At 40.4% G+C, this 19,055-nt stretch overlaps 1 protein-coding gene across 25 annotated transcripts in view; it reads right to left on the bottom strand.

The window, feature by feature from the left end:
- The window catches only part of SRSF11 (serine and arginine rich splicing factor 11), a 50,585-nt gene that overhangs the window by 8,823 nt on the left and 22,707 nt on the right, over positions 1-19,055 (bottom strand). For all 25 annotated transcript variants that reach the window (XM_036348983.1, XM_036349005.1, XM_036348981.1 and 22 more), the window contains 5 exons: positions 18,553-18,645; positions 16,555-16,604; positions 15,029-15,156; positions 13,083-13,164; positions 4,902-5,033 (listed from right to left, as the gene is read on the bottom strand). In XM_036348983.1, the coding sequence (XP_036204876.1) occupies positions 4,902-5,033; positions 13,083-13,164; positions 15,029-15,156; positions 16,555-16,604; positions 18,553-18,645 (485 nt within the window). The remainder of the gene's footprint in view (positions 1-4,901; positions 5,034-13,082; positions 13,165-15,028; positions 15,157-16,554; positions 16,605-18,552; positions 18,646-19,055) is intronic.

Here is a 19,055-nt window from a genome sequence, read left to right as displayed (position 1 = left end):
CTTGATTGACTGGTAAAAAAACCAATCCTATCTAATAAAAGAGAAACATGGTAATTAGCGTACGTCTACTACCCTTCCCATTGGCTAATCAGCAAGATATGCAAATTAACTGCCAGCCAAGATGGTGGCCGGCAGCCAGGCAGCTTGAAGCGAACATGAGGCTTGCTTGCTTCAGTGACGGAGGAAACCAACGTTCCCCGCCTGCCTTGCCGGCCTCTGAGCTTGCAGTTTGAAACATTGTTACAAATATAGAAGCTAAACAAAACCCCAGAAACCTGCTTTCAGCCCGCGGGGATCTCAGAGCTGGAGTTGAAATAGTGTTTCGATTATAGAACACAAAAAAACCCAGATACCTGCTTTTAGCAACAGAGGCCTCAGAGCTGGAGCCAAAGCTAAAGCTGGCCCAGAATAAAAAAGAAAAAGAAAAAAAGGAGCAGTTGGGAGCTTTAGTCACCCGCCAGCCTGAAAACAGCCCTCAGCCCCTCACCCAGACTGGCCAGGCACCCCAGTGGGGTCCCCCACCGTGATCCAGGACACCTTTCAGGGCAAACCAGCCGGCCCCCACCCGTGCACCAGGCCTCTATCCTATATAGTAAAAGGGTAATATGCCTCCCAGCACTGGGATCAGTGGAGCCGCGAGGCCTCCTGGCACCGGGATCAGCGTGACAGGGGGCAGTGCCCAAACCCCCTGTTCGCCCTGCGGCTCTGTGTGTGACAGGGGGCGGGGCCACAACCTCCCTATCCGCCCTGCTCTGTTGGTGACAGGGGGGAGCTCCCCAACTCCCTGATCGCCCTGCGGCTCTGTGTGTGACAGGGTGCGGCGCCCCAACCTCCCCCATGGGCCCTGCTCTGTGTGTGACGGGGTAGAGCCATAACCTCCCCATCAGCCCTGCCCTGAGTGTGAGAGTGGCGGAGCCCCAACCCCCTGATCCGCCCTGCTCTGTGCATGACAGGGGGGAGCTCCCCAACCCCCTGATGGGCCCTGCTCTGTGCGTAACAGGGTACGGAGCCCCAACACCCCTCCTGGGCCCTGACCTGTGCGTGACGGGGTAGCGCCCCAACCTTCTGATTGACCCTGCTCTGTGCGTGACAGGGCGTGGCGCCGCAACCTCCCCATCGACCCTGCCTTGAGTGTGACAGGGGGCGGTGCCCCAACCCCCCAATCGGCCCTACCCTGATCGTGACTGAGAGTGGCATTGCAACCTCCCGATCTGCCCTGCTCTGTGCATGACAGGGGGCAGCGCCCCAACTCCCCAATCAGCCCTGCTCTGAGCCCAACCAGGGGCTGCACCTACGGACTGGGCCTGCCCTCTGTCCCCCTCGAGCAGGTCTAAGCCAGCAGGTCATTATCTCCTGAGGGGTCCCAGACTGCGAGAGGGCATAGGCCGGGCTGAGGGACCCCCACCCCCCTGAGTGCACAAATTTTTGTGTACAGGGCCTCTAGTAGTTTTAATAATTGTCTCTAGGCTCTTCAATAGTCATTTTTCTCTCAAGTGATTTGTTTTCCAACCCACCATTGCTCTATGTCTTCTGTCAGGCCAAAACCCATTATAATGCACTATCAAAATTAATTATTAGTATTCTTCCAAAGCACACACTCATGTTAACCTCTTTGATGGACTTAGCCGACTTTCTACCTTTGTTTCTGCTGCTAACTATTCTGGGCTACTTGGTGCTACTAGAAAAAATATCACATCATAATCAACTGGTACTGTAACCTTATCAATTCTAAGTCTTTTTACAGATTGTTATGAATTGACTTTTATTCCCCTCAGCATGTTGTTTTTTTTAAAAAAATATATATTTTATTGATTTTTTACAGAGAGGGAGAGGGATAGTTAGAAACATCGATTAGCTCCCTCCTACACACCTCCTACTGGGGATGTGCCCGCAACCAAGGTACATGCCCTTGACTGGAATCAAACCTGGGACCTTTCAGTCCACAAGCTGATGCTCTATCTACTAAGCCAAAGCGGTTAGGGCTCAGCATGTTTTTTAAAGGAAGTTATTATTTCTTTATAACAGTTTCTCTATTACTTGTGCTCAGTCTTCTCCTTCTAGTATCCCTATGATACAAATGTTGTTTTGTTTCATGGTGTCCCAAAGTTCCCTTAAACTATCCTCCTGATCTTCAATTTTTCCTTTTGCTGCTCTAATTGTTTTTTTTCCTACCTTGTATTTCAAGTCACCGATTCTATCTTCTGCCCCACTTAATCTACTTTTGATTCCTTCTAATGTATTTTTTATGTCAGATATTAATCTTCATTTCCAACTGATTCTTTTTTTAAAATATATTTTATTGATTTTCTACAGAGAGGAAGGGAGAGGGATAGAGAGTTAGAAACATCGATCAGCTGCCTCCTGCACACCCACTACTGGGTATGTGCCTGCAACTAAGGTACATGCCCTTGATAGGAATCGAACCTGGGACCCTTGAGTCCAGAGGCCGACGCTCTACTGAGCCAAACTGGTTAGGGCCCAACTGATTCTCATTTATGGTTTCTATTTCCTGTTTCATGCTGTTGTAGTTCTAAGTTTCTGAAAATCCGCACAAAGTTCCTTGATCATCTTTCGAACCATTACTTTGAACTCTGTACCTGACAAATTGCTTGCCTCCTTTTCACTTAGCCTTCTTTCTGGAGCTTCCCCCTTTTATTTGTGTGTTGTTTGTCTCCCCATTTTTGCTGTCCCTTTGTATTTGTTTCTATGTATTAGATCAAATTGCTATGCCTTCCAGTCTTCATGGGATGGTCTTATGTAGTAAGTGTATTGTGCAGTCTCATTGGTGCAGTCTCTCAGACCTCTTGAATTGGGGGCGGGCGGGCTAGGAATGTCCCTTGTGTAATTTGTTATTTCCTATTGTAATTGGGTCTTGAATGTTGTTGTCCCATTCGTGGGAAGAATCTCCTTTCAGGATGGGTGAATGTGAGGCCACCCCCATACACATTGTGTTGTGCAGGTGTGCATCTGATCACAAACGGTCTTGGACAACAGCTCTCCCACCAGGCAAAGGTCTTTGTTTCTAAGCTAACAGCTTGCCTGAGATCAACTGAGAACACCTGTTCCCTGTGAGGAGATTTGCTATAGAAATACTCCCCCCCACCCCCGCTTTGGATCACCATTTTCCCCAAGACTATGGACAACGGGATCAATACTGTATTTGTTGAATGAGAAATCCCTTATATCCATAAACATACATATACATTCATCCTTAACTATTCCACAATTTTAGAGATTAAAGTGTCTCTTGTTGCTCTAAGCCGATTCTCCCATCCCTTCCTTCCTTGGTCACCCTGTTCCATCAGTCACCCCTTCTCTTCATTCAAGTCATTTTATTTTGTTAATCCTCACCGAAGGATATTTTTCCATTAGTTTTTAGAGAGTGGAAGGGAGGTGGGAAGACAGAAAGAGAGAGAAACATAGATGTGAGTCACAATGTTTGGTTGCCTCTCACACATGCCCTGACCAGGGCCAGCTATCAAACCTGCAACTGAGGTATGTGCCCTTGACTGGAATTGGACCCAGAATCCTTCAGGGCATATGTGGGAGGAAGCTTGTTTGTTTGACTGAATTAAGAGATGACCCACCTTGTAAAACACAACTAAAAGCCTTGTTACAGTCTCAAACAGTCAGCAAAACTATCCCAGAATTTTATGTTCCCAGTTGTTATATGTTTGCCAAGAATAAATGTTGTTGGTCCCCTTCTGTCCTTTTTAAAAATTACATAATTAAATGAATAGGTAAAGTAGTATAAAGAACTGCTTCTAAAAAAATGAGGCAAATATTTTAGAAAGAGATAAAGGACAGTTGCTAAAAGAAGTATTGTGAAACAAAGTGTGACAACTCTACATAGGAAAAAAAAACTAGGTATTTTTCAAGTGACAGAATTCTCTTGCCACTTTAAAGGTGGTTCAGAAGAAAACAATGATTTGGTAAATGTTACTCAAGGCTATCATGCTAATTTAAAGTTTCACTTTAAATGAAAAAGACTGATTATTGAACACATATTTAAGTCAAAATGTTTGCCTTTGATTGACAAATTATATATTTTTATTGATTTCAGAGAGATAGGGAGAGGGAAAGATAGAAACATCAATGATGAGAGAACCATCCATCAGCTGCCTCCTGCAACCACCCCACCGGGGATCAAACATGCAGCCTGAGGAGTCCAATTTCGTGGTTCATAGATCAACACTGAATCACTGAGCCATACCAGCAGGCAATATATTTGCTTTTTAATAAATCCTCACTTCAATTCTCTACTGGTCCCAAATCATGGGATAAGAGACTCTAAAATATGGCATATAGTCAATTTTAATATGTAACATATATTTATTGATTTCAGAGAGGAAGAGAAAAGGAGAGATAGAAACATCAATGATGACAGAGAATCATTTCTTGGCTGCGTCCTGCACCCCCCTACTGTGGATGAGCCCCCAACCCCGAATGTGTTCTGACCAGGAGTCAAACCCTGACCTCCTTGGTTCATAGGTCAATGCTCAGCCACTGAGTCACAGCAGCCAGGCATTAATAAATATTTTTAAGTATTGATGATGAAATGTGTAAAGATGAATTAAAACATGGTTGTCATAAACTCCTTGGCATATCACAAGGGATGGCTGGTAGCACTAAATCCTTAGTGGTGGTAATAAAGGAAAGTAGTAGGATAGCTAAGAATTTCTACTACACAGAAATCTTACCTGGATCTTCAGCTATAAATAGAAATCTGAAGTTTATAAAGGAAACAAGAAAAACAAATGCTAGACTCATCAAACTTTAGTTTCTTCCCCCTCTATTGGTATTTCCCAATACCATCGCTTTTGTCTTTAAGTAGCACAGTATTTGGGGTCTTGAGAACTCTAAATTTTGTCTTCCCACCCAATGTTAACCGTCCACTATACCTGTTTTTGGATGTGCTCCTTGACCTTCTACCTCTCTCTCTGGAATGAGATCTTCTCCGTCTGGGACTTTTGGATCGTCGCCTACTCCTTGACTTAGAATGTGACCTCCTTCTAGATCTGCTTCTTGACCGCCTAATGAAAGAAAGCCAATACATGTACTTAAATAGGAAAGGTTAGTTGTGTTTATGACTATATCACTTAGTATCAGATAAAAGACTTATAAGCTTCATTAAGTGGGGACAATTTACTACCAGTTGCTATCATTATTTAGTCCATATAATAAACATTTTTATTACCCTAGAAATATGAATACCTTTTGTTGAAACTATCAAACTAGTCCTATGTCCATTGAAACTACAATAGCAAATGTAAAAATACTGCTAGAGCATGAAAAAAAAAGATCAAATTAAAAAAAACCCTGAATGATTTGCATTATCTTCCTCAGTATATAAGCACCTTAGCATGTTATTTATTGATTCCTCACTACTGCATGTTAAATCTATCAATTACCAAATATTCATATATGCTTACTACATGCTTTATAAATACTCATAATGAGCCTATAATGTAGGTATCATTACTCCCATCTTATAAATGAAACCACTTAGTGTTGCTTCTATAATTTCTAATTTTTGTTCTCTAAAATATATCCTACTTCTTTAATTTGCAATTTAAGAGCAATGAAGGCATTCCTTATACAGATTTATATAATTCAGTACAAACTGCCTTATTCTCACTACCATTCCTTCCTGTCATGTAAAAGAAATGTCTCTGTACCCTCTTCATTCCACTCCTCCCTCCAAACCTATAGTTTCTTTCTCTCCCAGAATTTAGGTAAAATTAACCCTTTTGATGTTGTCATCAATCCTCCTTCCTGTAGTTTACTCCCTTCTACATTAAGATTAAAAATAAACTGCAATATTTTGCTTAGACTTAAATCATTTAACTTTTAGTGACGATTCAACCTTTCTCTGAAAATTTTCAAATATATTCTAAACCTTTTGCCTTCACATTTTCAAGGTGCCAAAGGACGGACATTTTATAAATGGAAATTATCTCATTTATAAGCCAGCAAACAACTGAGTGCATTCATTAACTAACCTCTTTCAGCCTACTACTTTAGCAAAGAAAAATAGTAGCACTTCCATTACAGAACATTTGTAATTTAAAAGGAATTAAAAAACTCAGCACTCTGGCCTTAGTATAAGTATGTACATTAAATACTGACCCTCTTCTTCTTGCTTATGTATTAAGAAAATTTCTGTTGCCATCATTTTCTAAAATAGCTGTTTCAAAATTCCTACTTGGTGTTTCATCAAATCCAACGAATTTTTATTTTAATCATCTTATATTTGACCATATTATGCAACTATTTACTAAAACATTTCCCTCTTAAAAACATGTCTATATCCTAGAAAATTTTCATGTAATGCTTACCTTTTTGTAAGTTCCATAAGTACAGGAAGTGTGTATATCTTACTGACCACAAACCCTTGAGAAATTACTAGTTTGTCTGACTTAAATGAAAGGTATGAATATAGGGTGTCCCCCCCCAAAATGTATACACACACTTTGAATAATCGTAAAGATTTTTTTGGGGACACTGTATTTTGATTCTAATATAAAATATCAGATTCCTCACTTTCTTGAAAAAAAAAATTATTTTAAATATATTTTATTGATTTTTTTACAGAGTGGAAAGGAGAGGGAGAGTTAGGAACATCGATGAGAGAGAAACATCGAACAGCTGTCTCCTGCACACTCCCTACTGGGTATGTGCCTGCAACCAAGGTACATGCCCTTGATTGGAATTGAACCTGGGACCCTGGAGTCCGCAGGCCGACGCTCTATTCACTGAGCCAAACCGGTTAGGGCAAAAAATATATATATATATATTTTTTACCATTGACAGTATTACAGATGACCTCCATTTCCTCCCCATGTCTCTCCCCCTGCCCAGGCTTTCACCACACTATTGTGCGTCCATGGGCTGTGCATAACCTATCTAATAATAGACAAACATGGTAACTGACCATATCTTCGCTACGCCTCCCATGGGCTAATCACCATGATATGCAAATTAACCGCCAACAAAGATGGCAGCTAATTTGCATACTGCAGGCAGGGCGGGACAGCGCCATCCCGCCTGCCCTGCTGCCTTCCGGGCCTGCTATCTGCGACCTGACCCGGGGCGGCTGGGCAGGGCAGCAGCGATCGGCCAGCCCGCCTGGGCGTCCCATGTGCGACCAACGTGGGGCAGTAGCGATCGGCCAGCCCGCCTGGGTGTCCTGTATGTGACCCGACTAGGGCGACCCATGTGCGACCCGATCCGGGGTGGGGCAGGATTGGCCCTGCCGTGTGCAAGACCTGGGGAGTCGGTGCAGGCACCAAGGGTTCAGGCCTGCCATCTGCCACCCGGGAAGTGGGCCTAAGCCAGCAGGTGGTTATCTCCCGAGGAGTCTCAGACTGTGAGAGGGCACAAGTGGGGTTAAGGGACACCTCCCTCCCGCGCCAGCGCACAAATTTTTGTGCACCGGGCCTCCAGTAGTATATAAGTTCTTTGATTTATCTCTTTTCTGTCACACACCCTCTGATGTATGTCAGTATGTTCCATGTCTCCATGGCAGGGGACTTATTTTGTTGGTCAATTCATTTTGATTCTACAATCCTTTTAGCTAAGTTGAATCACATTTTTCCTGCTTTTGAATGTATATAGAAAAAATATAGATGCAGAAAAGAAAACCATATGACCATTCTTACACAGGATTTTTCCTAAACAAAGTGATTAATAATAGTTTTTAAAAAGCCAATAAACAGAAGTACCACATCAATCTATTTATTATAAGGTCCGGAAACAGTTATCTTTCAAGAATAATGTACAACAGAGCCATTTTAACACACTAGTTTATATGAGCTTTTAAAAATCACAAAAATAGAGACTTGTATATAATGTATCTAAGTAAAAAAGCTTATTGAAAGAAATGGCCAATTTTATATGCTAGGATGCTTAAGATATTAAAAGCTATAATAATTATCTGTTATGAAGTGTTATTGCAAGTGTCCAAAACACTTTGTTCAAGGAAATACATGCTTCACTGTTATTTCCCATTAATCATACATATCAAAGTAATTCAAACTAAATGTTGAGAGCCCTGGGATGTACTTGGTACTATATGTAAAAAACATAGGTTCTCCTTTTTAAGTGTTAAAACTAAGCTATAAGAGCACTGACCTGAAAGATAATGGAATTCTAAGTAGTATCAACATTGCATGTAAGAACAAAGAAAAAGGGGTCCCTCAAGGGGAAATGAAGGTATCAGAAAGAGCATTAGGTAGAAAGGAACATCAAGAGTAAAAACTTGAAAGCATAAAGAAAGTGATTATATTCAGGTAAGCAGTGCTTTGGTTAACTGTTTTGGAGTGGTAAATGATAAGTGTGAAAAGAAAAACTAGGTTGAATAGTAAAAAAACCCCTGAATGCCACTCTAAGGTTTAACACCTTCAGGCAATAAGGAACTACTCAAGGTTTAATAGGTTGTGATATAATTCTAATTTAGGTTTTTAATAGACATCTTTAGGAAGAATAAAACAGGGTGGGGGAAGATAGGTAAAAGGAAATCAGACAGTTATACCACATATTAATATTCTGCTACGGACTGAATGTTTGTGTCCCTCCCAAAATTCTTATGCAAAGCTTAATCTCCAATGTGATATTTTAATGTGGGGTCTTAGGGAGGTAATTAGGTCAAAAGGGTGCAGCTTTCATGATTAAGAGTAATGTCCTTTTTGAAAGAGATCTTAGAGACCCCTTGGCCCATTACAATACGAGGACATAGCAAAAAGATAGCACAGTATAAATAATAGGTCCTCATTAGACACCAAATTTGCTGGCACCTCAATGTTGGACTTCTCAGCTTCCAGACCAGTCACAAACAAATCTCTATTGGTTATAAGCCACCCAGTTTATAGTATTCTGAGTAGAGGAAGACACTGGATGAGAAATGACTTGATAATGTCATGGGGTCCATGAGGCCAAAATTATTTTCAAAATAGTAAGATTATTTGCCTTTTTTAACTGTGTTGACATTTGCACTAACTGTAAAAGTGCTGGCATCACCTTAGCACAAACAAAGGCAGTGGCAACTGAACTGCCCTAGTAGTCACTGTATTCTTCACAGGCATTTGTAGTAAGTACTAGCAGTAAAAGAAGAAATAAAAATGCCACTCCCCATATGGATGTGCACTGACCACCAGGGGACAGCTCCTGCATGGAGCGTCTGCCCCCTGGTGGACAGAGCATATCATAGCAACCGGCCATTCTACCGTTCAGTCAATTTACATATTAGCCTTTTATTATTATTACTAGAAGCCCGTTGCATGAAGATTCATGCAATAGGCCTTCCTTCCCCTGGCTGCTGGCATCGGTTTTCCTCCGGCATCTGGGACGCAGGCCTTTAGTCCCGCCACAGCGAGGCTTGGCTTCTCCACTGCAGCCACAGCGGAGAAACCAAGCCTCTTCAGTCTTCGCTCTGCGCCTGCATATGCAAATTAACTGCCATCTTTGTTTGGTTAATTTGCACAGTCACTATGATTGGCTGGTGGGCGTAGCAGAGTGACACCAATTTGCACGTTTCTCTTTTATTAGTGTAGATATAGAATGTCCCTATTTCCCCCCTTTTGTCCCCTCTACCCAGCTCTTGCCCCCCACTTCTCTCTGGCTATCACCATACTGTTGTCTGTGTCCATGGATTGTGCATATATTTTCTTTGGCTAATCCCTTCTTTAAATTTTTATTTTCAGATAAGTGTTAATAACTGCACTATTATATATTCTCTATTATATCATTTAGAATTAACATATTTTTAAATTGAACCCTTGTAAATTTTAGCACAATTTAATAAATTATGCTAGAAGCAATTAGGAGATTTTTCATGTAATGCAGATACATTTCAATTAATATTTTATTAAATTTTAATATTTTAATTTGAAATAATCTCATACATGTAAAAAAAACCCTATAAAATACTACAGCATATTATATGTACCCTTCACCCAATTTCTTAGGTGTTAATAATTTAAACATAACCATTATACAACTAACAGAATTTGGAATATATTTTTCTTATAATCTCTTTAATGTTACTTAAGCCATTTACTTTGTTTCTGTTAATCTTCACCCAAGGATATCTTTCCATTAAATTTTAGAGAGAGTAAAGGGAAAGGGAGAGACACATTGATTGGTTGCCTTCTGCACATGCTCTGATAGGGACTGGGGATCAAGCCAGCAACTGCGGTACATGCCCTTGACTGGAATCGAACCTCGGACCCTTCAGTCCAAGGGCTAATGCTCTATCGACTGAGCAAAACAGGCTGCAGCTTAATTCATTTACTTTTAATCTATATGTGTCTTTATATTTAAAGTGGGTTTTGTTTTTGATTCAGCCTCATTATCTGTCTTTAATTGGTGCATTTATGCTACTGACTTTCAGAGTGCTTACTGATAGAGTTACTGCCATATTTGGTGGCTTCTGGGGCTTTTGGGGCCTGCCAGCGGCCCGGGACCAATGTGGTCCCGGGTGGCAGGCAGTCAGCTCCTGGGGCTTGCGGGGCCGGCCTGCCTAGGGCCCGGGACTGGATTGGGTCCCGGGTGGCAGGCAAGCAGCTTCTGGGGTTGCCCACGGGGGCCTGGATGGTCGCTCGTGCTGTCCCGCCTGCCTGCAGTATGCAAATTAGCTGCCATCTTTGTTGGTGGTTAATTTGCATATCTCGCTGATTAGCCAATGGGAGGCATAGCGAAGGTATGGTCAATTACCATGTTTGGATATTACTAGATAGGATACTGTAACTGGGAGATGGCGATGTAACCACGAAACGACATATGTTGAGTCCTACGTAACCCGAGGACTGCCTGTATAAAGTTCTGAGCTTTTAAGAGAAAATTTTGGAAAACTTGAACCCACCATTTTGAACTGACAGCATTTTCTGATGAGATTTGTGGTGGTAGCACCAAATGCCATTTTTGTTGTCATATAACAAAACATGCCAACATTTGAAAACTTGCATAAAGCAATGAATTGATTATTTTGCAAATTGCCAACACACAATTTTACAAAAGGATGCTTGGGAAAAAGATTCATTCAAAGTTTAAGAGGGTATGAAAGGTTCATTTATGGTTTCAGATTCCCTACTGCAGCTATCTTTTAAGAAACTATCACAGGTCAAGTTTTGGTGGTATATCAAAGAACACTAGTTGCAGTTTACCTGGAGAAAAGTATAACTTTTTCCTTTTCCAACGATGTTTTTGTGAAGCCAGATTCTCTCTCTCTCTCTATATATATATGTGTGTGTGTGTGTGTGTATGTGTGTGTGTATATATATACATAGTTTTTAATCCTCACCTGAGGATATTTTTTCCCACTGATCTGTAGAGAGTGTGTGGAAGGAAGGGAGGGGAGAAGGAGAGAGGGAGAGGGAGAGACATCAACATTGACATTGATGTGAGAGACACATCGACTGGTTGCCTCTCACTTGCACTCAGACCAAGGCTAGGGATCAAACCTGTAATTAAGGTACACGTCCTTGACTGGGAATCAAACTTGTGACCTTTTGGCTTGCTGGCTGATGCTCTAACCACCGAGGAAAACCAGTCAGGGCAGATTTTCTCTATACAACCAAAATTTATTGAATGTAGAATCTTGTGTGTCTATATTATAAATGTTAAAGAGATTTGCAAAAAGTACAACAGTCACTCTTCTAATTTTTTCTTTAAAAAGGTTAGTTTTGCTTGGCTGGTGTGCCTCAGTGGTTGAATGTCAACCTATGAACCAGGAGATCATGGTGAGATTCTTATCAGGGCACATGCCCAGGTTAAGGGCTCCATCCCCAGTAGAGGGCGGGAAAGAGGCAGCCAATCGATGATTCTCATTATTTTTTTATTTTTTTTTTTAAAATATATTTTATTGATTTTTTACAGAGAGGAAGGGAGAGAGATAGAGAGTTAGAAACATCGATGAGAGAGAAACATCGATCAGCTGCCTCCTGCACATCTCCCACTGGGGATATGCCCGCAACCCAGGTACATGCCCCTGACCGGAATCGAACCTGGGACCTTTCAGTCCTCAGGCCGACGCTCTATCCACTGAGCCAAACCGGTTTCGGCAATTCTCATTATTGATGTTTCCATTTCTCTCCCTCTCCCTTCCTCTCTGAAATCAATTAAAAAAACCATATTTTTAGAAAGTTAGTAGTTTCTAAGTTGTGTTAACATGAATGGGTTTACTGTCATTTTTAAATTTTAATATGGCCACCCTAGCTGGTTTGGCTCAGTGGACAGAGCGTTGGCCTGCGGACTGAGGGGTCCCAGGTTTGATTCCGGCCAAGGGCACATGCCCAGGTTGTGGGCTTGATCCCCAGTGGGGGGTGTGCATGAGGCAGCCAATCAATGATTCTCTCCTCATGTTTCTATCTCTCCCTCTCCCTTCCTCTCTGAAATCAATAAAGATATATTAAAAAAAATTTTTTTTTAATATGGCCTACATTAATAGCTATGATCAATATAATCAAACACTATTTGGGGTTCTCATATTTTCTATTAAGTATAAAGAGGCCCTAATACCAGCAAGTTTGAGATCTACTGGTTTAGCAAACCTTACAAATTTATACAGGGATGTCATGTGGAAAAGGCAATAAATTTATTTAGTCTTACTCTAGATATGATAAAAAGTTATAGAATCATTTAATTTATCCAGTAATACAAAAAACAATCTCAAAAGAACAGCAAGTGGTGTCATTTGCAAATATTCATGCATTAGAGAATCAATCTATAGGTTGCATGATGACCTTCCAACTTAAGACTTAGGAGAGACTAGTGAAAAGCAAAACTAGAATTCAAGTCCAAGTTTCAAGTAAGGGTCTTCCCATAGTACTAATTTAGTGCTCAAGTCCCAGTGCCTTTCTCCTGCCCCTCAATGTTTTTGGGTTTTAAAGTACCAATCACCTACTTAGGCCCATACCTTTTTTCCATTTATGCATGTGTGAACGATTATTTACACACTCTGCTAACAGGATTGGTTACTAAAACACAGTTTAACCACAAGATGCAAGGTGAAGAGTCAGTAAATTATGAAGGATGTGGCATACCGAATTCATCTTTGTACAACTGAATACCGAAAGCAATCTAACCTGTGTCTAGAAGATGAAGGAGTCCTCCTCCTCCTAGAGCGTGATCTTGATCTTGAGTGCCTTCGTTTTTCTTCTTTTTTATCTGGATTTAAAAGAAAGTAAATCTGGATTTTAAAACCATCAAATAGATTAATCTGATTCAGGAATTAATGTAATCCCACTTAGGAATTGGGTAAGAATTTCATCATCTTAATTTTCAGCATTTACATAAATTCCTTAAATATTATAAGTGATCATTTTACAATCAAAACTTTGAAGCTTACTGAAGTGACACAAATTATCCAGGGTTTTGATAGATTCAAATTAGACTTCTGATTTTGGCTAGCCAAATGGACAATTTCACTTTCTAGACTCAGGAGTCTGATAAGTGTTGTTCATAAAATAATCTATGAAGAGTTATCTTTTTCACCCTTTATTCTTTAAAGTTTTATAAACAAGGAGTCCCTTTTTCCACTCCCAGGTACTACTTTCACAAATTTCACTACATTTCACTGAGATTAATACGTTAACCCTTTGGTCCATGAGCAAACATTCTAACCACTGAGAAAACCAGCCATAGCCTTATAATCTGTCTTTCCTCTTCCTCACCAATGTTTAACTGTGTAGAGGAAATAGATCTAGAATGATTTGTCCCATTTCCTAGTTTTTAAGTAACACATAACAAGAGAAATAAAGCCATTACACTTATGAGCAATCATCTCAGTGAGAATGAGTCCTCTTTCACATTCAGAGCCTTTCATTAACAGAATTCAAATTACTGTTAATGTCATTATTAATAATTTAAAAAACAGTGGAGAGATAAAATTCATACAGAAACCACTTTTAGTCATTCTGATTATAAGTTTTCACTGAACACAATTACAGCACGGTGTTCTAGCTTTGGTGTCAGTGATCCAGTTGTGTACTGAAAGTACCAGGTCCTGTTTGACATGTTACCTTGGGATAACGTTTTGTTAAATGAGGTAACACACATAAAGCACTTAGTATTAACTCATCCAATGTTGTATATAAATTATTTTTCAAAAGCTCTACCTACTAAAAATTCTTCCTACTTACTAAGAAGTAACAGTGAAAAATAAAACACTATTTAATGGGGGAATCAAAGATTGAAACACAGGCCAACAGTAGGATAACCATTCATTTCATCTCAAAAGATAATCTGCAAAAAATAAGGTCTGCTTTTCTTTAAACAAATGGCATCAACAGAAGCATCATCTCTTGGTCAAATAAAAGACTAAAATCAATTAGGCTATCCCCATATAACAAACATGAATGATAAAAAACCACCCCAAGCTATAAATTAAAAAACAAACAAAAAAATCACACTAATTATTAGATAATCCTAGGCCAGCAGTGGGCAAACTATGGGCCCGCGGGCCGGATTTTGGCCTGTTTGAAATGAATAAAACTAAAACAAAACAAAACAAAACAAAAAACAAAAAACAAAAACCGGTACCCTTTTATGTAATGATGTTTACCTTGAATTTATATTAGTTCACACAAACACTCCATCCATGCTTTTGTTCTGGCCCTCTGGTCCAGTTTAAGAACCCATTGTGGCCCTTGAGTCAAAAAGTTTGCCCAACCCTGTCCTAGGCTCTACTAACATTTAGGAATGGATCATTTGAAGCAGGGGTGGTGCCTGTCCTGTATGGTGAAGGATGTTTAGCAATATCCCTGACCCTCTGCCCACGAGATACATTTGGTACCAGCACAACAACTAAGTGTCTCTAAATATTTCCAAGTATGTCTGGGTGTCAACTCCAACCGGTCCCCCCCACACCCCTACTGAAAATCACTCCACTAAATGATCTTCTATCAGAATTTGAAAAAATTAAAAAATGACTAGAGTATTAAGTCAAAAACTTTTCAAACTAATGCACTAATCATATTTGCAAACAATCATGTAGTTTAATATTCAATACAAGTGCATTAACATATTTTACCTGGTTCTATGGCAGCAGATATTAGGGACTGTGCTTCTCGTACTCTCTTCATGGCTTCCTCTATTTCTTTACTAGAGGTATCTGATTTCAGACTTGGTGAAACAAGACCAGCAGCTACATGATTCAACCTGAAACAGAACCAAGAATTGAGATAGGAAACATTTTAAAATGCACAACAGCATTTCAAGTAAATACGTTTCATATAACATTTTAGTAAGACATTCCTTGGGAAAAAAGGGGAGGATTCCATTTTTTTTTTTTTTTTGTAAAACCATACATAATATAAGTACCCTTTTGAATATTTAAATGCCACCTGCATTTTAAAGACTCAGGATATCTGAAATAAGAAAAATGCCTTCTTAAACCTGAATGAACATTCATCCAATTTCCATAAACACATTTTGTGAAATGCTAGTACATGGAAATATGCTAATGCTAAAGATTTTTGAATAATGGAACTTTTCTTCATATGACTTAAAAACTTTCTACATCATAATTCTGTTGGGGAAGAGCATTTTAAGTTTGTGGAAGAAACTGGGGCAGAGGTTGATGGCACAACCAAGTTACTCATGAAATTCCTGATCGGAAAGGCTAAAGATACACTTTTAAAGGGTTTATACGTGTGAGAAAAAATTAGACACCAAATTTAGGACAGTAGTCATTTGTGGGCAGAGTGGGAAATGTAACTAAAAATGGGTACACAGGCAATTTCAACTTGATTGATATTTCATTTTATAAGCTGGGTGACAGGTACCCGCTTGAACTTTATCTCGTTTTTAAGAAAGAAGTCCACAAAGTACTACAGCGAAATAATCCTGTCTTCCCTTTTCCCATACTCTTCCACTTATTGATAGTGACTTCCACCAAGGAGAAAAAGGTTTCAGTTCAAATTTAACATACTGACAAATTGCAATGAAAGTAACTATGACTTTGTTTTATGTATACCAAGTAGGAAATAGAAAAGTGACAGCATGAAGAGAACTTTTCAAAGCACCTAAAAGATGCTGGCCATTATTATGGTGACATATGCCAGTCCTTGGCTCTAGGATTGTTTTTCCCTCATTTATGTCTCCTAACTCCTATTCATCCCCTAGGGCTTAGCTTCTCTGATCTTCAAACTAAGTTCTTGTAATAAGTTCTTTCCATAGCACCCTTGTACTTCATCTAGTTGGATCCACATGCTTTAAATAACATCTCCCTTCCAAACTAGTGTATAAATGCTATAAAGATACAACTTTATAGTAGGCATTCAATATGTACTTTAAACGAATCAACTAAAAATAGTGTTTAGCTCTTTCCCCATTATTTTGGTGTAAGTTATTTACAATTATTTTGAAATACTCAAATTACATTAAGACAAAATCCTCTTATTGATGGACTCACCACTGGATTTTTCTGTTTCTAGAAAACTGAATTACGTATTGCATGCCTTGAGATAACTTTCTTTTTAGCTATCAAAACACCGTTCTCTAGACATTCAAATACTATATCCATATCATCAATGGAAACACAGAAAAAAACCTTACTTGGGATCAACGGTACTCATAAGCTTCAGCAACTGATCTGCAGCAAGAGACTAAAAAAAAAAAACACCACAAAATATAACAACAGTAGGAATACATGAAGCAATAATGATTTCCTTTTATTTTTCCCAGGATGTTGAAATGTCCTAGGAGACCCTGGCAAACCTACAAAAAGTAACATACCAGGCACATCAATGCCCAACAGAAATACAATGCCAGTTGAATGTCAGTTAAGTTTTCCAGTAGCCACATTAAAAAATAAAACAAAAAACAGATGACATTAGTTACTATAGTACTGATTGGATACTCAAAGGTGCTTTATCCAAGTTAAATATCCTAGAGGCCCGGTGCATGAAATTCCTGCATTGGGGGGGGGGGGGGAGGGAGGGAAGAGGGTGTCCTCTCAGCCCGGCCTGCACCCTTTCACAGTCTGGGAGCCCTCGGGGGATGTCCGACTGACATGGATGGGGAACAGGCTCCCACCACCGCCACTGTGTTTGCCAGCCATGAGCTCGGCTTCTGTCTGAGTGGTGCTCCCCCGTGAAAGTGCACTGACCACCAGGGGGCAGCTCCTGCATTGAGCGTCTGCCTCCTGATGGTCAGTGCATGTCATAGTGACTGGTCGTTCCGCCGCTGGACCAAAACTGGCTCTCCGACATCCCCTGATGTGTCCCAGATTGTGAGAGGGCACAGGCCAGGCCGAGGGACCCCACTGGTGCATGATTGCGGCTGGGGAGGGACGGCAGGAGGGCTCCAGTGTGTGTCTGGCCTGTCTTGCTCAGTCCCAAATGGCTGGACCCCAGCAGCAAGCTAACCTACCAGTTGGAGCATAATAAAAGCCTGATATGCTAAGTGTCCGGTCACCCAGTTGGCTGTTCAACCAATCAAAGTTTAATATGCTAATGATATGCTAAGACCGCTCAACCATTCACTATGATATGCACTGACCACCAGGGGGCAGATGCTCTGAGTGGTAGGTTAGCTTGTTGCTGGGGTCCGGCCGATAGGGACTGAACGAGATGGTCTGGACATACCCTGGGATCCCTCTCGCGGCCCCTCCCCGGCTGGCCAACCTCCTGTGAATTCGTGCACCAGGCCTCTAGTGAAGATTATAAAACTGAACAATCTACTTTTTATAGAAAAACTAGAGGCCCAGTGAACGAAATTCATGCACTGGTAGGGTCCCTAGCCGCTGCCCGTTTCCAGCCAGGGCTTCCCTCCCTTCCCCTAGCCGCCTGCAGCAGCTACTGGCCAGGGCCTCCCTCCCTTCCCTTGGCCAGCCCTGTCCCCACCCCCTGGTCATACTCCTGGAAGAACTCAGGTTGAGGGGACAATTTGCATATGCTTTTATTATACAGGATGACGGAAAGTAATGCTTAAAAGAAACATGTAAAACACAACTCAAAGTACTTAGCCAATATAATAAATCAAAATATTTTCACAAAGGATGTCCAAAAAGGTTCAGCCAAATTACAATGCGAGAAAATTTCCAAGTGAGCAAATGACAGAAAAAAAAAAGTCTCCATAACATATGATGTGTTAAATTTCTGTGAAACTACTCTCTACTTTGAACTATGTAAAATGAAAAATTTTTGCCTTGGCCAGGTGGCTTAATTGGTTGGAGCACTGTTCTGTATACCAAAAAAAGTTGCAGGTTCGATTTGTGGTCAGGGCGCATAACCTAGGTTGCAGGCTGGATCCCTGATTAGGGTGCACACAGGAGGCAACTGAGTGATGTTTCTCTCTCTCTAAAAGTCAATAACAAAAAATCCTTGGATGAGGACTAAAAAAATAAAATAAAATTATATGAAGTAAAATTCTTTAATGGATTAATAGGCTAATAATGCAGTGATCTTTTAAATCTTTTTAACAAGACTATATGAGAAAAAATACTACACCATAGTAATTAGTTATCTTCCACTTTTTAAATGCCCAGTAGTAGTTATAAATAAAATAAAGTCTTTAATTACGAGCTCAAAGTTGAAGGGTATTGAATTATACCTGAGAGTTCAAGTTTGCTCCAGGAAGCCCAAGTGCAGCAAGGGCAGGATCAAGAGTAGGAGCTCCCAAAGCAGCCAATGGAACAGCGCCAATCTGTGAAATTACAAAATTTAAAATTTCATTTGTTCCTTATAGTGTGTGTGTGTGTGTGTGTGTGTGAGAGAGAGAGAGAGAGAGAGAGAGAGAGAGAGAGAGAGAGATATGTGTGTGTGGAGGTTGTCACCTTATTTTGCCCTCTAAAGGGCAAAGAACTAAGTTTAAGTCCATAGGCTATGTGCTGTCTGTTGCAACTACTTGACTTTACCATTATAGCCTGAAAAAAGGCATATACAACAAACAAATGGACATAGTTTGCCTACCTCTGGCCTCATTTTCCACCTGTCATTATAGCACATTTATCCCTACAATAAGAATTTAGGGGAAAAAATTCAATGTATTTTTGTGCCAATCAAAAATATTTGTCTCTTAGCTCCAAATCCAGTTCTTTGCCCTGTTTTGTGATA

This window comes from Myotis myotis, unplaced genomic scaffold (assembly GCF_014108235.1).
Source record: "Myotis myotis isolate mMyoMyo1 unplaced genomic scaffold, mMyoMyo1.p scaffold_m19_p_2, whole genome shotgun sequence".
Taxonomy (NCBI): domain Eukaryota; kingdom Metazoa; phylum Chordata; class Mammalia; order Chiroptera; family Vespertilionidae; genus Myotis; species Myotis myotis.
This window is presented reverse-complemented; position numbering and strand designations above follow the sequence as displayed.